At 44.0% G+C, this 25245-nt stretch overlaps 1 protein-coding gene across 1 annotated transcript in view; it reads right to left on the reverse strand.

Annotated features, from left to right (window-relative positions):
* The window catches only part of LOC147693266 (pepsin A-like), a 42065-nt gene extending 21688 nt beyond the window's left edge, over positions 1-20377 (reverse strand). The window contains exons 1-4 of the mRNA XM_086933658.1: positions 20280-20377; positions 15841-15997; positions 10266-10383; positions 163-281 (exon numbers count right to left, since the gene is read on the reverse strand). Coding sequence (XP_086789784.1) covers positions 163-281; positions 10266-10383; positions 15841-15997; positions 20280-20332 — 447 coding nt within the window. The 5' untranslated portion in view covers positions 20333-20377. The remainder of the gene's footprint in view (positions 1-162; positions 282-10265; positions 10384-15840; positions 15998-20279) is intronic.
* Between the last annotated feature and the right edge of the window lie 4868 nt (positions 20378-25245).

Consider the following 25245-nt stretch of genomic DNA (forward strand, 5'->3'; position numbering starts at 1 on the left):
TCTTTTTTCCTGATTTTTATCTATGTGTACTGTGAATATTTACACATTTACTACTATGACAATTGTATAGGCCCAGCCCCTCCTCCTGGCAATACCCTGGTTTCTGTTCTCTTTCTCATGTCATAGTCTGCAAAACTCATGCACAATCTCCAGTCCACTTACCTGGACAGTGTCATTGCCCAGGACTCCGGACACGCTCCCCATGCCGTATTCAAGGACACTTGTTACATTGTTGGACTTGAAAGTTGAAGAACTGGCAGGATCAAAACTCCAGTGATTTCCTGCGGATAGACACGTGTTTAATGCTTTACTACAAGGAAGACAAGATCATGTATCAGCTAAGAACACTTGAATGATACCAACGTGACCATTTGCCACTCTCTCTTTCCATGGGAATGTGCTGAGACTCTCACTCCTGCTCCTGCCTCCTATTGGTGGTCTCATTTGTCTCTTGTGAGTCCCTGATCTAGAACTTTGACCGATGGCTGAGGTCAGTTTTGGTTCTCCAGCTCTTGTGCTCCATTGTGAAAAGCTCAACCCTTACCTCTAGTGAAACCTTGCTGGTAACAAGAGATGAGACTGGCAAACATTAGTCATGGTGGTATCTACATAGAAATACCATATGTTTTATCAATATTGTTCATCTGAAAGTTAAGCCTGTGACCTTGGGCAGAAGACTCTGCTAGGACAGAAAACTGCCCTTGTGCTGGACTTGACAGCACTGAAGACACTTAGGGAACTGAGATCCTGTTTGAAGTTCTCCCCACAGCACATATGAATATTCCATTGGTTTGAGTGGTTGCTTAATGGACCTTTGCAAATGTTAATTAATCTCTTTAAGATAGCTCTGGACAAAGATGATGGATAGAATGATCAAGCAAGAAAGGATGCATCATCCATCTCTAGAGCCCCCGCTGTGACCACTGGCTCTAAATCCACGAGGAAGCATCCCTCTGTTTCCACCGACAAACCAAGGCGCGTTCGATGGAGAAGGAAGTGAAGCAGCAGGATATCTTGAATACACTAGGAAGTGTCAAGAGAGCTTTTCAGCCACAAACCAAACCCCTCCAAACTTTGGTGATGGCACATGGGGTAACGGACAGCTTTGAGAAAGGCACCAAATGGGGCTTAAAATAATCTATCTGGGTAACGCGTTTTTCCTGGCTGTGCCTACAACCTTGTTTGGAGCTTGTTCACCATAGTTGTTAAACGGGTCTCCTGATTTTGCACTAAGCAAAGTGTAGTAGTAGGTAAAGTTTATTGTATTAATCAAAGATCACAATAATAGATGTAAAACATCACACACGGTGTACATAAGTTCTAAAATGATAGGATTCTAAACAGCGACATAGAAGTAGCCATTTTCAATGCATCTAAACTGTGGGCGTACAATTTCAAGAATGAAAGTTACCTTTACATCATAATCAATTAGTGCATCTGATCTAAAATTTACATAAAAAACTAGTTTCTTAAATACAATTTCTAAAATGCACTCGCCTTATAAGACATATATTTATACTCAAACTTTAAGAGCAGTTTGCATGCAAATTAATCCATACACAATCGTTTTACTCTCATGACTTATAAAGAAGCATGAGTGAACTTTTGAAGCACTGGCCTTGCTATTTTTACTGTTGACCACCACACAATTGTTGGCCTCTTCCTTTGATCTTACTTGGCCTACTGACTTTTCTTACCTGGTCCAATATGGTGCTAATAAGTCAAGTTATCGCTGAAGGAAAATAGGGATGTCAAATAGATAATACACTTTTAAATCTTTATCTTTAAATACAACAGCATAGATCATAAAATCATACAGCTAGGGCTTTGTAGGTCTGATCTAAAAATAAAAATCGTATTATTTCATTGTCTTCCCTGACTCTAAATCAATATCTAACAGCTTCCACAGTTGATCTTTATTTTTTCTTTGTTAAACATGGAGCGTATGCATTTTTTCCTTAAATACATCAATTTAAAACCGATACATTTGATATGTAAAAGGGTATCAGTTGCAAAACCACAGAGATGACAGGCTGTTTTACCTTTAAAAGCTGGGTTCCATTTCCCTTCAAACTCAATAATCGGAATGTTAAACAAACTAAACCTGAAAAATGTCTTTTTATCATAGCTGGGAAAATTGTACCCTAAAAATTCTAGTCTCTGAACAGAGTAGGTAAAGGATACTGGGTCCATATGCTTCTATTTTCAGCTATTCAGCAGTAAAGGTATCACGGAGGAGGATTTTGTGGCAGATCAATTAATTTGCACCAGTGTCTGTAGATCAGGTAGGTCATACGATTCTAAGCCCACCAGTAAGATGTGCAACTCCATATCCTTGTATTTAGATTTAACGGTTCTTGGTATATTAGATGTTTTAGTGATGTTGGGTCTGCTTTTGTACATACGCAGAAGTAATTCACAATGCGTCTATAGTGGAGTGATGTTAAAGATTTGACTCCTAATTCCAGTCTTATAATACAGTGTGGAGTTGCTGTACATAGATGTAATTAATGACGTACAAGCTGCATACATTTTTATCAAGAATGGAAATTACCTTGTGATTCTTTGCGGGAGATGCATACAGTCGATATGGAACCAATTTCATGTTTAACACTTTAAGTGATGGCCTAATCACTTTGCGAATGTTAGAACCCATTTTGCATTTGGGATGATGCATCCCAAATGCAAAAATACCGGCCACAAAGGGGCAGAGTCTGAGAATCTGCCCGTTTGCGACCGTTTTTTGCTTTAATGCATGTGGGCCACTGTGTCTAATGCAGGGGCGGTTGGCTCAAGCTGTACTACAATGTCTCTCGCACGGCTCCCGATACCGAGTGGGTTAACATGGCTCAAAGCTGGGAGAATAACAAAGACAGCACCGTTGGCAGGGGGGGGGTGAAAAATGAAAGAGTCAAAAGCCCCAAAACTACTGAGACATTCAAAGATGGCAAAGGTGGTAAAGGCCGCAGCGGGGGAGTAAAGCAACAAGTGATTGATGCAAAGGGGTGACTTAAAGAGGCTTCAACTAGTACTGCCAAGACCGTCTCAGGGGTCGGTCCCTTGCGTAAATGGGTTTCTTCAAAAGGTGAAGTGAAAAACATAATTTCTAGGCTATCTAATGCCAGCAGTATGGCAACCACCCCTACAGAACTATCAGAGGGAGTTAGAGTTGACATCGGCCAGGCAGACGCCCTAGAAAAATCTGCATCTGCTATTAGCTGCGATCTTCTAACATCTTCAGTTTTCTCCCCAATATCAAACTCGGCAGTGTCACCATCACCGTTAACTGTGTCAGAACCAGATCCTATAGTCAAAAATCAGGAGCAGACAGGAGAGGAGCTGTCGCTATCTAATACTATGCAAGTACTGTATGCTCAGAGGGTAGAGGTCCAGGCCCACTGAGAGCAGGGAAATTAAGGAAGCCTTGGCAGAGGTAACATTCAAGGTCAGTCTGCTTTCTTTGAAGTCACGGATCTACTGCAGTGAGTAGCCACCGTGGAAGAATCCAACACATATGCATTCAATCTTGTGAAGACACAGGATTCCCAAATGATGCTAATGCAATCTAAGATCTTGAAAATCAGCAGAGGCGCCATAACCTACGGATTTTCGGTATTCCAGAAGGCAATGAAGGCAATGATCCATAGACTTTTATGGTTACACTTCAACAAGGGGTCTTTCCAGATCTTGCAACCTGGGATATGGACTCAAGTTCAACGGGCCCACAGATTGCCATCGTCAGGCTAAATCTTTGCTTGACCTATTCTTGTGTGTCTGCGCAATTTTTTGCTACGCCAAGCTATATACTTTACGGTGCGCCCATCGTCTCCAGTCAAGGTAAATGCAATGTCCATTTTTGTACAGTCTGACCAGTGTAAGGTAACAATGGACAAACGATGGAAGCTTTGCAAATTAATGGATCTCTCAAAACGGTGTGTTCACAAGTGTTCCTGCTAGAACCGGCTTGTCTCAAGATTATAAAAGACAGTCGACAACACTTCTTCTTTAATTAGCAGGACGCTAAACAAACCTTGTTAAGATGGCAAGTTGCCAGCAGGGAATGATTTCAAGTCTTAATTTGGTCATCATTGTGTTATAAGAGAGGTCCCCTTTTTCAAATTTTTTTTTGCAGATTCAAGACTCTAAAATGATACTCATCAAAAGACTATAACGCATCCAAAACACCTTGGCATGACTGATCCTCGACGTACCACGCCATGGCCACATCACCCCCCACCTGAGAAACCTGGACTGGCTCCCCGTCAACAAGAGGATATCCTTCAAGCTCCTCACCCATGCACACAAGGCACTCCACAAGACCGGCCCAGTGTACCTCAACAGACGGCTCTCCTTCTACATCCCCAACCGCCAGCTACGCTCCGCCGACCTCTCACTCGCCACCGACCCGCGCATCTGAAGAACAACCACCGGTGGGAGATCCTTCTCCCACCTTGCCGCCAAGACATGGAACACCCACCCACTAAGCCTAAGACAGACCCAAGACCTGCTGACCTTCAGGAGGATACTCAAGACCTGGCTGTTTCATCAATAGCGACCCACCCCCAGAGCCTAGAGACCCTCGCGGGTATGTAGTGCGCTTTACAAATGATTGATTGATTGATACTCTAATTGGTTATTTTGTTAAAAGACACAACATAATAATATTGATAGGCTGTGCTGGGTCGGGTATGGTGTGATCACGGGGTCCGTGGTGGGGGATTGAGAGGATGTCTTCGGCATGCTGTCAACATGGGACAGCAAGGAAGGGGGCGACTCCTTTTCGTAGGTACAGGAATAGGGAAGGGGTAGGGTGGGAGGGGAAAGTGGAGGGGGTCTTGGGAGGGGGGATTTAAAAAGCCACAGTTGAATGGATCTCACACGGGCAGAGCACTGGGGAAAGGGGCATGTAATTGGGGTATGGAAATTAAATGCATGGGCTGGAACGTAGCAGGACTTAATCAAGCTGGAAAGAGATGGCTAGTAAAAAAAGAGCTGCATGTACTTAAGCCCCATATGTTAGGTTTGGCGGAAACGCATATTGCATACAAGGATAAAGCTCTGTTAAAATAATGGATATGATGTTATTGTCTGTGCGTCGCAAAGTATTTCTATTCGCGGGGTGGCTTTATTAAAGTCCAGGAGATGCAGGGCTGTTGTTCTTCAATCACTTGCTGACTCCAACGGGAGATGGTTGTCTCGCAAATGATGGTTTATGGTCGTAAGTTTACAATATGTATGGTATTTGGCCCAAATATTGACTGCCGGGATGTTATATTTCATTAAAGTTCTGAGCTACTTGAATGTCCTGGTGAAAAGATTGTGACTGGAGATTTTAATTGTATTTTGGATCGAAAGATTGATACTACTAACACTACTGCACATGTTAGAATGTGTAGAACCAGGGCGGCTGCCCTAGAACTTCTCCATCTACGTCAGTTGGAAGATTCATGGAGGAGGTTATTTCCAAACATACCAGGTCATACTTTTTACTCCGCACCGCACAAGCACTATTCAAAGATTGACATATTTGCTAATAGGGCTATTTTGGAAAAATGCATTTGTCACGGTATGTCCCAAAATTACATCTGATCACAATCCAGTCATGTTAACAGTGAAGTTGCAGTCTAATTTGGGAATTTACTTTTCCTGGACATCTCCTCAGTAATTTGGAATATGTTGATTTTATGAGAATCACACTTGAGGAGTACATTGATAATAATCAGGGGCACGGCTCCTATTGCAATAGTAAGGGACTGTCTAAAAACCTGTGTAAGAGGCGCTACGTTGCAATACATTGTAAACAAAATCGACAGGGCTTCTTTCAGCTGGAGTAAGAACAAAAGCGCTGTTTAGAACTGGAGCGTCAACACGCTACAGCTATTGCTTTAAAAGATGTCACTGAATAACTGATCTATCAGCAGGTTGTTGACGCCAGAGCCAAGATAAAGAGAAGGCGAAGGGATAATGTTGCAAATGGATACTTCAAATTTAGAACTAAACAGTATGAATGCGGCGACAGAGTGGGTCGCCTGTTGGCTAATCAAATAGCAGATCATAGAACTAAATTATGTGTCAAATCAATCAAAGTGGTGGACGGTTAGGTTTACACTAGATCTACGAATTATGTAGAACAATTTAGGCTATTTTATGCTGACTTGTTCAGTGATTTTGCTTGCTTTGATCAACAAATTGCTTCAGCTTACGTACAGGAGGATGCAATGCCAGTTTTGGACTCTCTCCAATCCGAGCCTCTGCAAAAAGATGTTGGGTGAGGGAGGTCGAGGAAGCAATTATTGCTTTGCCCACTGGCAAGGCAGTCAGTGAGGATAAGATCCCGCTGGAATTTTATAATGTTTTCAAAAGTACATTAACCCCAACCTTCATAGAGATACGTAATGCAGTTATGCAAGGTGAGGAAGTTCCCCCTTCGTGGAACGTTACGAATATTGTTGTTTTTCCTAAAAAGGGGAAGCCTGAAGATGATATGAGCTCTTACCGGCCAATAGCACTGATAAATGCCGATGCAAAACTTTGTTCTAAAATTCTTGCTGCAGTTTTGCCCCCCATTATTCATTTATTAACCCCTTCCCTGCTGCCGTCGGCCGTTGAACGTCGCAAGCACTAATTTGCTGGTGCTGCGAACGTCCAACGGCTGATGCAGCCCCGCCCACTCTTTCAAACTGCCGCGAAAAAACGGCCGCGGCTAACGGGTTAATCTCAGAGCAGCAACATGGTTTTGTTCCTGGAAGAGACACAGCTGCACATATTAATAATTCGATTGCGGCATTCAATGTCTCGGGACAACTAGGCCAGCAGTTGGGGATGTTGATGCTGGACGCCGAGAAGGCCTTTGACTGAGTAAGTTGGGGAGCTTTATGGGCAACAATGTCTTTTAGAGGTCTCGGTCAAGGGTTCATCTCGGCAGCACGAAAGCTATATAGGAGCCCAACAGCTGCAATCAAACTAAACGGCCAATCATCTGCTTGTTTTGTAGTCCAAAGGGCTGTCTGCTGTCCCCTTTACTGTTCGCCATTTAAATTGAGCCATTTATTAAGGATTTATTATCCAGTGCTGATATAACCCCGGTTACTTTAAATGGGATGGATCTCAAACTAACCACATACGCGGACGATATTGCTGCTTTTTCAAGTATGTCAGTAAACGCTTTGACCGCTATAACTTTTAAAGAACAGCTATTTGGTTCTTTCCCAGGGTGGTTTCAAACTTCCAGACTTTAAATTATATTTTTGGGCTGCAATTGCCAGGCGAATACAGAGCTTAGTCAAAGGACCTGAAATTGGTGCTAGCAGGCTTTCATACCACTTGATTTGTGGATTCGGTTCTGTGTATTTAATGATCTGACCCGAATTACTACAAGTGGGTACGATTCAAAATAGTTAGGGACATAACTAATATATGGCGCGAAATTTCTAAGACATATATATTTCCTGACTTACATGTATACGCTATATTATGGGGGAATCCTTTATTGCCTAGTATATTCCACGACCATGCTGGAAAATAAATGAAACGTAAGGGTGTGATACAGCTGGGTCATGTATATGACGGACAGGATTTCCGATCCTTTCAGTCTATGAAAGAAGAATTCAGCCTGCTACAAACTTATTTCGATAAGTACTTGCAAGTCAGGGATTATTTTATTCGGGGGCGCGGTTTGACAGTGATACTTAGCCCCTCTGAGGTTCTGTCTGCATTCTTTGGCATTACTAGACGAGGAGTTATAGGCAAAACCTATCAGAAACTCATCGGGAGGGTTACTGATGATGGTGTACAGATAGCAGCTAAACTAAGTCAGATCTTTAATTACAATGTAACCGAGGAGGAGATGAATGAATCTTTATAAACATTTGATTCAGCAGTAACATCAGTCAATTTGAAGCTCCAGCAAATTAGATTAACATTTATGCTTTATTATACTCCGGAGTGAATTTCTAAATGGACTACTAATTTAAGTAATACTAAATCATACTGTCGGAAATGTCAGGAATTTGCCGCTGACTTACGTCATATGTTTTTTACATGTCCCAAAAATTTTTGGTCTAGCATTGCCCTCGTCCTCGCAGTCTGGGCAGTACGATAATCCAGTCACTGACAAAGAGCTGGTGTTGGGAGTATTCTCGTAACTAGGCTGTCTTACTAAATCCTTGGCTTCTATTATATTGGCCTGTGCTCGTGTATGTATCGCTTGTTCTTGGATCCAGAGTAGGAGTCCAAGTATTAATGAATTTTAGGCCTTATTAAGGGAAATTTATGAAATGGAGATGGCATTAGCTAAAGTTAGAGGCCCCAGCTCTTGGCTTAAATTTAAAAGGATAAGGTCTTGCCTCCAATGGGATTGAGAATTCAAAATGTTTTTCTTTCCGTCATTCTTAATCTTCTACACTATACAATTGTTTCCATTTATCAAAACGGTATCTGTATTGGATAATTACAAAAATGTTATTATGTCTTTTCTGTTTATGCCCCTCTGTGTTCTGCCTATTCTTATTATTGGTATGTTGTTTATGAATTCTTTTGCTCATGTAATGCATTTCTGTTTGTGGCTATTAAATAAGAAAAAAAAGAAAGAGGAAGATACAAGGAGAAATAAAGATGTTTCTCCTCACATTGCCTTACCTGGAGAGGTGTCAAATGTTGATGCAATCGCAGGTCTACCACTAATTATAAATCTGGGAATTCACCAAAATTTATGGGTGGATGCGTTGGAACTCCCACGCTCGATCCATGGAATGTCTCCCTGGGGCAGTGCAATGCAAGCTAGCGATGTATGTTGTGTTACTCTAGAGGTATCCAGCCGTGCAGGGCCACACAAAGTGGGCTTGAGGTGCGTGATACATCTCGCTTAGGTTTCGCAGCGCCCTTGAGCCCCCCTGCATGGCACTAGTTTGACACAAAACCTTGATACATCTGGCCCCAGGTTTAATTGATCAGATGTCCTCCTCTAGCAGAAACTGGTTTTGGTTGTTCTTTTACCTAGGATTTTTCCAAAGACCATTGGTTTGGATTGGTGGTAGTTTTTCTTATTTGCAGCACTTCATGCTCCAGCTCTGTGTAACAGGCATCTCTTTTTAAGAGCTTTATGTGAGTGGGAAAGACCATCTGTGTTGAGCAGGTACTATTCAATACATTCTCTAGCATCACTCCTGAGGATGCTGGTTCTTCTAAAGGGACTACTAAGTTATTAATGTACAGTTTTAAATACAGGGTGGGTTGTGGCAGAATCCCTGTCTGAACCTTAGACCCTTTGAAAATTGTTTGAATGTGAGTTCTGTCTACATATTTTGTTTATGAGAAAATTCTTGTGATTACACATCAAACATCAGCTAGCTAGTATTGCTAATGCAACTGGAAAAACTTAGTAGAGCGTTCACCCTTCAAGGTAACAGACCTGACTCCATCCCCACCAGGCTCCGTAAGCGCCCTTCGCTCCAAGGCCTTCAAGTGAATCTTGTTGATGCACGCGTACCTTCTAGTGGACCCCTATTGAACAACAATTCTTGTGTAATTGCTAAATGGTATTTTTCCTCCCTATTGATCTGCTAGTATGAATTGTTTTTTATTCTGTTGCATAGAATGTCTGCGCGAGTGTGTGTGTGTATGCATGCATGTGTGTGTGTGTGTGTGTGTGCGTGCGTGTGTGTGTATGTGTGTTGCATCGTATTGTTAAGCCTGATGCTGGGTAGAAGAAAGCACACACTAAAGCTTAAATTGGTTTTCATTTTGTTACATATAATGTATGTGTGTGTTTCTGTGTATGTGTATGCATGTGTGCATGCATGCATGTGTGTATGTTTCATTGTTGGGCCAGCTGCCAGGCAGAAGAAAGCACGCACCACAGCTTAACTTGTTTTTAATTCTGTTGCATGAAATATATGTTCATGTGTGTGTGTTTGTGTGTGTATGCATGTGTGGATGTTTGCGTGTATGCATGGGTGTGCCTGTGTGTGTGAACTTGTGTGTGTATGTGTGCATGCATATGTGGGTGTGTGTGTGCATGTGTTGGTGTGTGTATGTGTGTGTTTCTGTGTGTTTGCACTTGTATGTGTATGTGTGTGTGTGCATGTGTGTGTCCATGTGTGAGTGTGTGTGTGGCTGTGTGTGTGATTGTGTGTATGTGTGGGCATGTGCTGGTGTGCATGTGTGGTTGTGTCTGCAGTTCAAGAAGTTGCATTGATAAAGAGTGACATAAAATGAGGGATTGAAGGTATGACTCTTGACTGTTCCATGCTCATACAGATACTTACTGCAGGCAGGACTGTTGCAGTGGATGGACGGTACCCAGAGATTGGAGGAGCCCGTGTCAAACATCACCCTAAAGGCCTGAGGTGGGGTCCCAATGGAGATTGTGCCATAATAGCACACCTGAAGGAGAATGAAGGGAAAATAAATTACAATTTGCAGAACTGTGACTCCTTCATATTCTTCTCTCACACCCGCAATGCACACTTAGTTGTAAAAGTTTTTAATATACTCAAATAAGATTTCCTCGCTCCTTAACCCCTTCGCTGCTAGGCCTTTTCCCCTCCTGTGCTAAGCCTTTTTTGGCAATTTGGGGTAGTGCGCGCTTAGGCCCCTGTAACTTTTTGAACACATAAGATATCCACGCCAAATCTGCGTCCTTTTCTTCCAACATCATGTGGATTCTAAAGGTGCCCAGGGTTTGTGGATTCCCTTGGAGGGGTCCCAGAAATTAGGGAAAATACAGTAAAATGTTTGTTTTTTTCAGAAAAATGTGGAAAAAGGGTTGCAAATGAAAGCCTCTGGCTTTTTCCCTGCAAATGTTATCAAAAAAAGGTATCTGGGGCTGAAATCAGAATTTTCTCAAATTTTAGGGAATGACAGTCTTTTGTCAGAGTACCAACATTTTTAACACAGTTTTGGCATTTTTCTGGGACATAGCCTGTTCTTGCTATTTTTAGTGCTTTCAACCTCCTTCCAGTTAACGGTAGAAATGAGTTCGAAAGCAATAATGGATCCTGAAAAGCTATACATTTTAGAAAAGTAGACAAAATTCTGAATTCAGAAAGGGGTCATTTGTCTAAATTTATGAAGGTTTCTTTATAGAAACTAACAGTTAAACATTGGAAAAATTGAAAATTAGTTGAAAAAAACAGCCTTTTGTCTTAAGGTTTTCACCTGCAACTTCTTGTAATTTTGACTGCTCTTTAAAAAAAATATACCGTTTTATCCGTTAGACCTTCCTGGTTGTGGGGAAATACAGGACTTGTAGTTTCGCTAAGATCCCGACCAACCCAGAGCCAAGAACTGAGCAGCAACTAGCAATGGTATTTTATTATGTACCGGGTATAGAGCAAATATTCTGGAAAAATGTATACATGGAAAAATCGGTATGAAAGACACCTATGTATTTATGAATTGGGTACAAATTATAGAGTTTATGAACAGTATATATTTCCACAGTTTCAAAATTGGGAATAATCATACTAGCATGAGAATTATTGGTAATTTTTCAAAATGATTATTTTACACAATGTCTTTCATTTTGAAGGGAAAAATCCATGAAAACTCAATAGGTAATAACAGTTGATTTACAAATCTGAATTACCCTAAGTCCCCCGATAAAAACGGGACCGCACTTGTTTGGGTCGGCCTTGTGCCTGCGACAGGAAACGGGGCAAAATGCAACGTGGTCATACCTCAATTTCGCAGTTAAAAATGGACCCTTTTTTGCAAAGTGCCTATCTGTAGTTTTTGCACCCTAGCTCTAACGGCACCTAGGGAAACCTAGCAAACCTATACATTTTTGAAAACTAAACACCCAGGGAAATTCAGGATGGGGTGACTTGACTGCCTCCCACCAGGTTCTATTACCCAGAATCCCTTGCAAATCTAAGCAATTGACAAAAAAAACGCATTTTCCTCACATTTCTGTGGTGGAAAGTTCTGGAATCTACGTGGATCAATACATTTCAACCCACCCGGCCTTCCCCAATGTCTTCTGAGAAAAATGGTACCTCACTTGCGTGGGTCTGCCTAGTGCCTGCGTTAGTAAATGGCGCAAAACACAACGTGGTTGCACCTCAATTTCGCAGTGAAAATTGGGCCTTTTTTGGCAAAGTACCTACCTGTCGTTTTTTAACCCTAGCTCTGCCGGCACCTAAGGAAACCTAGCAAACCTATACATTTTTGAAAACTAGACACCCATGGAAATTCAGGATGGGGTGACTTGACTGCCTCACACCAGGTTCTGTTACCCAGAACTCCTTGCAAACCTAAAAAATGTACTAAAAAAATGCATGTTCCGCACATTTCTGTGGTGGAAAGTTCTGGAATCTGCGTGGATCAACAACTTTCCTCTCACCCCGCGTTCTTCTAAGTCTTCTGAGAAAAATGGTACCTCACTTGCGTGGGTGGCTCAAGGATCCGCAACAGGCAAGGGCCCAAAACCTAATGAGGCGATATCAAAATTACCTATCACAAACCAACCTGGTTTTGCAAGGGGGTTCCGATGAGTTTTTGGTCCGGGGCTCGGCGGCCATCTAGGGAAACCTACCTAACCCACACATTTCTGGAAACTAGACACCCAGGGGCGTCCAGCGAGGTATGGCTTGCGTGGGTCCCTCATCATCCTCCTACCCAGAATCCACTGCAAACCTCAAATTTTGCAAAAACAATTGCTTTTTTCTCACATTTCTGTGTGGTAAAGTTGTGGAATCTGCGTGGATCCTCAAATATACCCCAACCCAGCATTCCCCCAGGTCTCCTGATAAAAATGGTACCTCACTTGCGTGGGTAGGCATAGTGGCTGCAACTGGAAAAGGCCAAAATCTTACGGTGAAGACTTAAAAATTACCTACAGCAAAACTACCTTATTTTGTGACCGGGGCAAAAAACTACCTTATTTTGTCACCAGAGTTTTTTGCCCCGGGCTTGGCGCCCATCTTGTGAAACTACCAAACCTAAACAATTCTGAAAGCTAGACACCCGGGGGAGTCCAGCGAGGTATGGCATGCGTGGGTCCCCCAACGTTTCCTACCCAGAATTCCCTGCAAACCTTAACATTAGGAAAAAAAACACTTTTCCATACATTTTTGCGTGGGATCTCCGTGCCGGCACAAATGTCTTACCACCCAGCGTTCCCCTTGTTCTCACGAGTAAAATGATACCACACTTGTGTGGGTGGGCCAAAGGCCTGTGACTAGGATGACCCCAAAACAGTACAATTCTCGGTGCTTTCTTGTAAATACCAAACGCTACAATTTTTTAAAAATACATTTTTAGCCTGTTCTGCTTCCTGGTGTCTAGTGGGCTTTTTGCCCTCCCCGGGGGGGTATATTAGGGGCTACTACCCCATCTGCCCCCCAGGGGGGCAGGAAGGCTGTAATTGTTGCGAAGAGGGGGTGGGGGCATGGGTATGCCCGTTTTGGGCAGCCCCACCCTATTTCAAATTTGCCCCCAAAAAATCCCTGGCATCTAGTGGGCTTTTTGCCACCCCGGCTGGGCAGATTGGGGGGTAATGCCCCCATCTGCTTCCCAGGGGGGTCAGAAAGTCCACTAGATGCCAGGGAGTTTTTGGGGAAAATATTAATTAGAAATCACTGGTGTCTTGTGAGCTTTTTGCCCCCCGGGGTGGCAGATTGGAGGCTACTGCCCCCATCTACTATCCGGGGGGGCAAAAAGGCTGTAATGGTGGCGGGTGGGTGTTTGGCATTGGCGTGCCCGTTTCGGGCAGCCCCCTCCCTAAAAAAGTAAAAAAACAAATCCCTGGTTTTTAGTGGGCTTTCTGCCCCCCCCAAAGGGGCAGATCAGGGGCCAATGCCCCATCTGCCCCCCGAGGGGAAGAAAGACTGTACTGATTCCGTGGGGTGGGCATGGGCATGCACATTTTGGGCAGCCCCCACCCTTACTTTTACTATCTAAGAAAACCTTGGTGTCTAGTGGGCTTTCGGCCCCCGAAGGGGCAGATTAGGGGCCAACACCCCAGGGGGGGGGCAGAAAGACTGTAACAATTGTGCGGGGTGGGGCATGGGCATGCCCGTTTTTCGGCAGCCCCCTCCCTTATTTTAATTTTATTGTAAAATCCCCGGTGTCTAGTTGGCTTTTTGCACCCCCCCCCCCGGGGTGCAGATTGGGGTCCTATGCCCCCATCTGCCCCCAGAGGGGACAAAAAGACACAACATTGCCAAATAGAATTGGGGGGAGCAAAGGCCCTTGCCCAAGGGGCCGCTCCCTCCTCCCTGGGGTCTAGTGGGTGGATCCCTGCTTGGATCGCCCTCCTGTGGCGATCCCCAAGCAGGGATCCACTGGGCAGGGGTACAATTGGAAAGGGGGGATTCTCCCCTTTCCAATGATACCTCTCCTGTCTTTCTACGTGCTCAGGAGCTGAGATAGGCCCCTGAGCACGAAGAAAGGGAAACTGAAATTAGCCTCTTGGCTCATTTCAGTTTTGGTTCCACTGAAATGATGTCAGCGCGATGTGCACGCTGATAGTCATTTCAGGGAAACCACCGGGGGGGGGGGGCTCTGGAGCTGTGGAAGCTCTTCCCCAGCTCCAGAGGCTTTGGGGGAGAAGAGGGAATCCCACGAACAGTGTGTGGCCTCGTCATCAGCAGGGAAGGGGTTAAGTAAAGTCTCACATCTTTCCAGGGCAGCCATACCACGGAAATATATCTCTGTTTCTCCCAGTTTTTTCCTCTTTCTATTTGTGCTGCATTTTGCAGCACACATAGAAACGTGAATTTGCCTCGAAGGATTGTTTTTAGGCAGCAAAGTGACCCTTTCTGCCCAGAAACAATCCTGCATGTAATGCAGGCACCATGGCACTATGGTGCACGGGGGCCTGCGTTGGCACTAGACTGCCAAAAGGGTGCAAGCAGAAGGGAAAGGACAGGAATGTGCAGCATTGCCTTAAATACAGAATGTTTCTGCCCAGTCCCTGTCAGGCAGTGTAGAAAGGTCATTTGTTGCACATCGCTGGTTGACTTTCCCATAAATGATCCCCTGCATCTGTGTATAGAGTGTACTGAAGCCTGACGACACCACGGTCCGCCTATGGCAGCATTGTATGCTCTTTGAGAAAATAACATACAATGCACAAGCTCTTCCTTAAAGCCTATTTCACAGTTTGGTTTCAATGGAAGACCTGATAAGTAAAGAGGAGGAGAGTATGGGAACAATGCTACCCATCTCTTTTCAACCTCTGTGCTCTAAGCCTATCAGCTAAAATACCAGAGAGGTACCCTACATTCATAAAAGTAGAGTCTTATGATCCAAAAGTGTTCCAATGGATAACTGAACAGCCACACATGGAGGTAATGTCACTTTTCATGCAGATGTGTTAGAAGTGTAGCCTGACCTTCATTGACCACCCACCACACACCCACCACATACTCCCCACACACCCACCACACCAACCCACCACACACAGACACACCCGCACTACACTCCCACCACATTCCACCACACATCCACCACACACCCATCACACACAGACACACCCCACCACACACACACACCCACCCACCACACACTCACCACATACCCAATTAACACCCACACACACACACACACAACACACTCACCCCCACCAAACACAGACCCACCACACACCCACCTAGTCCTTGTGATTATCTTTACAGCCTCCTATAAATACAAGGGTACAATGGGTACACAAGTAAATCACCTCTACCCTCATCTCTTCCCCAACGTTCTTAGACCCTTCTGGGCCTTTGATTGTCCATGGGCAGACACTATAGCTCATAGGGTCCACAAGAAAAAAACATGCATGCAATCATGGCATGTTGCAGACAGTCCTCATAAGGAAGGGTTTTTGTGGCTGAAAAGGGCTCTTTTACTCACATCCAAGTAATTCCTCATTGACTCATATGTGACTACAGCGTCCTCGGTCTGGGAGAATTTACTGGCCACTACTTCTTCGTACGTCTTCACGTAATCACTCAGCTTGCCCTCTTCTCTCAGATGATCCCGGAGGGATTTTACTTTCGTCAGAGGGATCCTGTTGTGAAGGAAGACACAGTAAGAGGAAGACAGAGTGGGCAGGAGCAGAAGAGGCATTGAACTTCAACCTGAGGAAGGACACAATTGTATTTATGAAATGATGGGCATATATAGGTGCAAGGATCTCTGTTAATAACATGATTGTTTTCCATCAAGGCTCTCAAGTGACATTAGATAGGGGTCAAGAGTGAGGTGAGGGTTCATGATAGTATCACTTTGAACCACGAGGTGGAAAAATCCATGTCATTGACAAATACCCAAAGATATTTTGATGCAGTGTATGGGCCACACAAAGCACCTTCCTCTGCTCAGATCAGCGGTGCAGGGGTACAGGGGCAATGGGGACACCAAGCACTTCATCTCAGCCCAGCAGTGCAGGGGTACAGGGGCCGAGGGGCCACACAAAACCCTTGCCTCAACTCAGATCAGCCATGCAGAAGCACTGGGGCAATGGGCCACACAAAGAACCTTCCTGTGCTCAGATCAGCAGTGCACGGGTACAGTGGCGATGGGCCACACAAAGTATTTCAACTGTGTCTTCTTTGTAAACCAGTCCCTTTGTTTTAAAGTCCTGCTGAAGAATTCCAGTCTACTCATGTAGCTGTCTTCCTACATCCAGAATAGACTTTAGGGGGTTGGTGATCTTTAAACACCCTCTGAGTACCCCTGGGACTGTCAGTCAGACTCGGTTTCAAGGATCCCTCCTCTTGGCCCCTGTAAAGTCATGTAGTTTATGCCTTCATACAGGTGCAAGGTTTCTGAAGAGCCGGAATGTTTCCCCTTGTGATGCTGTCTGTCCCCACATCACATGAAATATGGGGGTGCTCCCTACACACCCTCCCTCTGTCTTTATTAGGTTTAAATTCACAAATAATTCCATAGTTGGAACAGCATGTTGGTGGGCATTAGCAAGTATATAGATGTGTGTAGGTTTAAGATGCTGATCCACGCATACAAGGCCGTGCACAACGAGGGACCAAAGTACAAAAGCAGACACCTACGTTCTGCCTCCCTCTTCCTCATAGACACTCCCCAGATTCACCTAGCGAACAAAGCAGGACTCTTCGTCTCCGGATACATCGAGGCAACAGCGGAGGAAGCTTCGTCCCCGGATACATCGATGCAACAAAGGAGGACGCTTCGTCCCCGGATACATCGAGCCAACAGCGGAGGACGCTTCATCCCCGGATACATCGATGCAACAAAGGAGGACGCTTCATCTCCGGATACATCGAGCCAACAGCGGAGGACGCTTCTTCTCACACCTTGTGGCCAAAGCCTGGACCAACCTTCCCCTGCACCTCCCCTATGCTCCAGAAATTCAGGAAAGGACTCAAGACCTGGCTGTTCGAATGAACAGATCCCCACGAAGCAGCTAGTATCCCCAGTGCCTGAAGACCCTTGCGGGTGATTTGCTGCACTCTACAAATCCTGATTGATTGATTTATTGATGATACAAGCCTTTAGCATGGCCAGGTCCACGCCCCTCACCCTCACAACCATGAGCCTTCAGCAATGGAGAGGTGCCCTCTCAGAGTCGAGGATGCTGCCTCCTCTGACTGTGTGAACCAGGAGATGAAGACCTGTATCTAATATCTGACCATCAGGTCCTTGAAGGAGTAAGTGGCCTCAGTAATAAAAATAGCTACTCAGTGCTTCAGAGGGTGATCTGGACCTCCCACTACACTCACTGGTCCAGTGTTTAATGGGATATGAGTCCTAGGTAAGGTTCTCCTAAAAGGTCAGCAAGACAAGCCTTGCAGCAATGGTGACCATCAAAGCAGACCTCTTTTAAGTCACTCTAGGTCTGGCTTGTTGCTAAACCCCCTGCTTGGGGCAGCTGATAACAAGCTGACATCACTGTGATCTCCACAAGAGTGTACATATAAAGTAAACAGGATCTCTTTGCTCTATATTTTGGGAAGCATGGGTCCTACATTTGCAGGACTGCACCACATATCACAAAAGGTGCTCTCTGTGCCAGATAAATCATGGGCTGGCAAGATGACCCAGTGGGACACATGCATGTGGCCGACATATCGGCCCAGATTTAGAATAATGATAATATGGGTAACCCCAAATCCAGAGCTGTACAAATAATCACTATTCCCAAAACTCACTAGTTAGGGCACGTTTCAGAAATGCAAAGGTTTCATTCATAAACATGTTTCATTTATTATATTTTACCATATGAATTGCTGCCTGGTAAGTACACAAGAAATATCACTATACACTCTATCTCCGCTGTCGCGGCTCTGGGTGGCAAGTGTTTTTGCAAACCAACCAACTCTGTAAATCACTGCACTGCTTCGAGTTTGTGCTATTTTTGAAAAACAAACCTGCCACAAAGTGTAGTGTGGAATTTACAATTCCACACAAATTGTGATTTGCTTTGGAAAATCATCAAAAGTAATGCAAAGCTATGCAATTTACTTCCTTGAATTAGTTTGGGTCAAGGTGGCATTCCATGGGTGGTGCATGAGTGTTGCCATGCAACCAACCATGGGTGCTGACACATCCTCATGTTAAAAACATTGCAGACAGAGGTTTGTGCCAATATCCTGTGCTCCCTGGAGGCAGGTGTTACAAGGAGAAATGTGTTCATGTATCTTTTTTTCCCACTTTTCATTGTGCTGGAAGGGATCCCTTACTGTACAAAATCTATGCCTACCACAACACATGCACCTTTGCACTGTGGTTCAAGGGTGTCTGCATCTGCACGAGGCAGCTAAAAGTGGACCAGCGCAGAGCGAAAGCAGGGCAGCACCACATCTTAGAAGATATGGAACAGCTCTGCTGTTTCCTGTTTGCGTAACGCAGTCCAGGAACATTACTTGCTGTGCCACGTTGCATGATTGTTAATAAATCTCCTACGCCGACGACACCCAGCTGATTCTCTCCCTCACCAACGACCCCGCCACCGCCAGAGCCAACCTTCACGAAGGGATGAAAGAGGTACAAAAAATGGATGAAGAACAGCCGCCTGAAGCTGAACTCGGACAAGACGGAAGTCCTCATCCTGGGATCCTCACCCTCCACCTGGGACGACTCCTGGTGGCCCCCCGCCCTAGGCAGCGCACACAAACCAACAGACTACGCACGCAACCTGGGCTTCATCCTGGACTCCTCCCTCTCCATGACCAGACAAGTCAACGCTGTCTCCTCGTCGTGCTTCAACATCCTGCGCATGCTACGTAAGATCTTCCGGTGGATCCCCATCGAGACCAGGAAGACGGTCACCCAGGCCCTCGTCACCAGCCGTCTGGACTAAGGCAACTCCCTCTACGCCGGAACCACCGCCAAACTCCAGAAGAGACTCCAGCAGATCCGGAACGCCTCAGCACGACTCATCCTGGACATCCCCCGTCGCAGCCACATCTCCGGACACCTGAGAGACTTGCACTGGCTCCCGGTCAACAAGAGAATCACCTTCCGACTCCTCACTCACGCACACAAAGCCCTACACAACCAAGGCCCAGGATACCTCAACAGCCGCCTCAACTTCTACGCTCCCAAACGCCAGCTTCGATCGACCGGCCACGCCCTCGCCGCCGTCCCCCGCATCCGAAGAGCCACCACAGGGGGACAGTCCTTCTCCTACCTCGCCTGCAAGACATGGAACTCCCTCTCGGCCCACCTCCGCCTGACCCAGGACCACCTCGCCTTCAGGAAGCAACTCAAGACCTGGCTGTTAGAGCAGTAGCGGACCCCCCTCCCCTAGCGCCTTGAGACCCTCTGGGTGAGTAGTGCGCTATATAAATGCTTTGATTGATTGATTGATTGATTAAATCTGAGCCCTGGAGTGTTGAATGCAAAGGACCAACTATGCCACATGTTCTTCCGAGTATGATCAATCCTCATACGACAACAATTAAAATGAAATAGTAGCATTTGCAACTGAATATTCTTAGAAGCAGCAAAAATGTATGTTATGAATTGTTATACAGAAAGTATTTCATATATACAACTTAAGTATTTACACCATACATACTTCATGGAAATCTGATCAGCAATATGGAAATGTCACAGCACAGTCTCAGCCAAACTCCATTTTAATGTGCCCTTAGTTGAACAACTTCTGAGGGCCGCCTCTATGTCAGTCCTTCAGTCTTTGTGACACATTTGTCAGTCTGTACTTTGGGACTGGTCTAGTCTAGTCTAGTCTGGATACTTGTATTGCGCAGCATATCACATCCCGAGGGAGTCTCATGGCGCATGAATACCTCAATATTTCTCCAGCAGAATACTCTGCTGAAATAAGCTTTTTGGTAACTACTCACCTGACCACACACTCAGAGAGGGCCACCAGCCCCAGGAGCAGCAGCCACTTCATGGTTCTCACTTCTGTCCAAAGTATCAGAATGAATCTAAGACTCAGGCTTTCAGCTGTGAAGGGCAAAGTCAAGAGGGTCCCTAATATACTGGTGTGGGTGCCCCTCACACAACCTTCACAGCCTGATAAGAAGGTTTGAGTTAGATAAGAGATATGAATCTTATCAAAGACCCAGATAAGAGACCATTGTCTAACCATCTTATCTCTGTAACTTTAAGTAATGTTAGTGACGCAAGCACACTTTTGTCAGTAGCGTAGGTCAGATAAAGTTTAGGAAGAACGTGCACTTACTTTCAAGGTCAGTCTAATCTATCAATACATAAATGCATATTTCTAATGGAACATGTTTATATTATATCACATTGTCAGAACTAAGGCACCTTGCACAATGTGATAAGAAACTACTTAGAGACTTACAATGAGGTAGGTGACAAATTTTGGATCAATGTCAAAATGGTTGAAAACAATATCGATTCACAAAAATATCTGAACAAATATACAATTTACAAAAATATTGCCTTCCTATACTTAATTACCAACAACAAATATATAGATGACTAAAATATTGCAGCTAAAAATATCCATTTCTACTAATATCGAAACCACAAATATCCTTAACAAAAATATTCTTACCTATAAATGAATATTCAAAAATATCAAAACACACAACAACGTCTACGCTAATAGCGCACAAAATAAAGACAATATTACAAAATAATATAATAACTATGTTAATTAAAACAACACAAAAATTAAAGAATACATAAATCAATAAATCATCTAGCTACATTATTTAAATGTCATAACAATAAAATAGCCTCTAAATACATATAAAAAGTACTTTAAATAAATTTCAAATGATCAAATAATTAGCATACAAAAAATACTTTCAACAATTAATGTAATATAAAGCATAAACATTAATTAACAAAATTAAACAAAACAATGCATCCAAAATAGCACAAGAACACAGAAATGTTAGTTAGCCTTCACCATGAACACTAATTAGCATCCACCATAAAAGATAATAAACAAGGCAAAAAAAAGCAAGCTAGCCAATAAAAATAGAAACATAGGGGCTCATTACAATAGCGGTGATGCCTGCCGGTGGTGGATTCACCTCTAACTTGTGGCCATTATCTGCCTGCCAAATTATGATGGCAAATGGTTTGCTGGTGGATGGGAAGTCCGTCCGAACGGGTCCACCACGGGATATAATTCTGATTGCCTGGCGACCTGTAAAACATACCTAGAATGGTGGTGGTGCCTTACAGGCACCCTCTGACCATATTAGCGTGCTTCAGCTCCGCCAGCCTTGAATGGCGGTTCACCCGCCATTCAAGGCTGCCGGATATTGGCTTCGGGGGCCTGTAGCGGGCCCCCCTTTAGCATTGGCACTTTCTTCCTGCACTTGGGGGGCACCTATGGTGCCCACCCTTCATTTCCCTGCACTAGGTGGCAGGCACCGCATGGTGCCTGCCACATAGTGCAGTGAAATGCTAACCCTGCATTTTTACCATTGCGACCACCACTGTGACGGTTGAGTTGTGATTCCATGGGCAGGACCACCGCCATTTAGGCGACTGTCTCAATTCCCGTGACGATGGCAGACAGACTCAAGTCCATCCGCCATCATAATCGGACCCTCAATTAGAATACAATATAAGAGTCAAAGAACAGTTCAACACATGCCACACCAAAAAACAAATGGGCTACATATTCAGCCAAGAGAACACAAGCACCGAAAATGGTAACTGGAATTGTACAAAATACTACTGTAATTCATGTTATGGGAGGGCTACAACAAAAAGGATGTTATTAACATGAGAGAACACAACCACACCCAAATGTCAACCAAAGTGAAGTATGTATGTGTTTCAAGATTAAAACAGGAGAGCACTAGTCCCCAAGAGCCCACAACCAAAATCCTAAATGATACTCCTCCAAAAATATTCCTAAAGCATCTGCACAAATCTCAAGAGAGCTACCAGATATATCCACTTTAAAATGCTTAATAGATAAAAAAAGCACCAGTGACACTCATGCTGTCCCGCTTATTGACAAAACATAATGATAAACCCTTCACTCCACATGAGAATCTAAATAATGACAAATGCATTATTATATTTGCTACAGCAAATACCCTATTAGGCCTAAGCTAATATCAAAAAATAGATTTTGGACATAATATTCAAAATATGTCCTAAACCATTCACTCAGTTCTATATCATGTATGGTAAATATCAAAACACTAATATACCCCTCATATACGCCTTGCTACCTATTAAACAAAGTGCGACTTATTACAAATTACTAAACCAATGAAAATGAAAACAAACAACTACTCCCCACATACAATATTATAAAATATGAATAGACTTTGAACAAGCTATGGTACAAACAATACTTAAACTGAACCCACGCAGCCATTCAAGGCGGTTACTACCCTTTAATCAAAGCACTTAGAGACATCTCCAGAAATATACATCAAGTCTTGCATATGCAACAAACAGTCAGTTTACACTAGCCTATGTCCCTCTAACAAAGGTAGCTATTCACTACAACATTCTTACAAGAAGTCCACTGATTGAACACAAACTAAGTCACCTATTGGACTAATTTACACAATCTTGGGTTGGCAGACTGCATAGCTCGAGCACAGACACCAAACCAAATTCAAAATGTCATGGTGGAATGTCTATCACAGCACCATGGCTCAAGACGTCAAAAGCAACAACACAGTAGATAAATGGAGGAATCCCTTCCAAGCTACACACGGGAGAACCCAACCTACACTCAAATTCAGAGAAGCCCTGCAAAAAGAACAAAGCAAACAATAAGTAAGAACCGGACAATCAGTAACCCACATTAAACCTAAAATAAGCTATGTATGTTATGTTGATGTACATAGTGCACCAATCACCCGAGAGGGTGTAAACAAACCAGTAGAATGAATGACCTACAATGTAAAGTTAGAATCCTAAGAAACAACAAAGGAGTACGCTAATTACAATTAATAGATACATCCTTGTTGTAAAATACCAAGCTACCTTCACACTAACAGACACATCTTACCAAAAGTGCACACCACCACAAGCCAAGGACTTGTGAATAAATATTGAACAATTTATTTCTACACATCAGTCCAAAAAACATACAAATAACATAAAAAGGAAGACGGATAAAGCACCTAAAAACGACCCATTCATGTTTGATGTTTGTATAGAACAAAAAGCATATTGTCTAATTAATGACCTCAAAAATTCTTTGTACATCGGGCCCCATGTCAGGATTGTCCTCAAGGTTTTGAAGCGGCTGTTGGTCACTGGGCAATTTCCTTGGTTAGTGTATTTGTTTTCCAATCATGTCTCAGAGACATGTGAACTCCTGTTCTGAATAATTTGCCAAGGCTTCTTCGTACATTTGAGTCTCCACTGGTAATGCAGTGGAGGAGCCCAGGCGGACTCTAGGAAGGGTAAGGCTTAGAGTCAAGATAGACTTTGACAACCAACTGGAACCAGTAAAGATGGAAAGTCCTGTCAGTGAAATGCTTGTGGAACACATAAAACTGTGTTAACAGTTGTAGTTGTTAATGAAACTCAGAAGGTCATAACTGAGAAAGGACCGAAACAGTTGCCTTCGCACATAGCTTCAAAGATGCTATAGCTGCATTAGCATTTAGAACATGAACTGATGTGACCCTGTGATCTGGGGTTTGGTTTGGAAATCTCCAAGTGACAATCAATAACTTAAGGTCCAAGCAGCACATCAGTGGCCAAAGTATCCCAGAAAGTGTGGCAATTTACAGTACTTTCCAAGGTAATCCTTAGGTTGGGCTAGTTGAGTCCCAGCTGTTACATTTCTGAAAGACCTGACCAAAAGAGGGGGCCCCTGGCTGGCCAAGCAGACTAATAGATAAATCCTTGTTGTAAAATACCTAGCTACCTAAACACTAAGAGACACATCTGGTTGACAGAAGTGGACTAGTGGGATGAATTGCATATCTCCCTTTGCCAATACTTGTGTGTGGGTGACCCCTTTGCTGTGAGTTGCTCTTCTACAGTGGTGAGTCTTGGAAAATTACATAACAAAGGACACTCTGGCCTCAGATCGACAGATATTATTTTGAGAGGGTGAGGCCTGGCAAAGGTATATTAACATCAGTCCCCCACAATTTTCTTTATTTTACATGTTAGTTGCTTGACGGAAATGTTGTGCACCAAGTGGTCACTCAGTGAGGATATAGCCTGTTTCTTTGCACAGGGGTCACAATTACAAGTTGAGTGTTATTTAACATTCCCAGTAATTAATGCATGAGTAAAATACATCACCTTTCATTACATTTTGGCAGGTCAAATATCCCATAATTTAACAGGTAAAAAGTATTCAGCATTTCATGTACAATGCAGATGTGGGTGCGTAGTGTGGTCTAAGAAGTGGGTTATTTTAACAGACCATTTGTGTGCTTGTTCTACATTACGCTGACAGCGCTAGCATGATTTAGATGCTGGCGCCGATGCATTTTTAAAACTTGTCACATACCAATTTTAATATCGTTTTTGAGCACATCACTGCCAGAGCACTTTCTACCTCTCTGCGGCTTCCCTCGCCCCGTTCCACCGCGGCTGATTGGTGCAGATTGTGTGGAGGGCGAGGCGCCATTTTGGGTTGAGTCCCGAAGCTAGGTTGGGCCGGAGTTAGCGGTCTAGCTTATCGGGGGAGCACACCATATAAAGCACATGGGTCCCCGTGCGTGCAGAGGACGCGCGCAGCGGGCGCGACGATGGCGCGCTGAAGGTGCGCCTAAGGTGAGCCCGTCTGCGCCCGTCCGCGCACCGACAGCGCACAGAGCCAGAAACGCTGGATATAATGAGCCAGGGGCTGGGGGCAACATATTAGGCTACAGCCGTGAG

The sequence above is a fragment of the Lissotriton vulgaris genome, chromosome 8, assembly GCF_964263255.1.
Source record: "Lissotriton vulgaris chromosome 8, aLisVul1.2, whole genome shotgun sequence".
NCBI lineage: Eukaryota > Metazoa > Chordata > Amphibia > Caudata > Salamandridae > Lissotriton > Lissotriton vulgaris.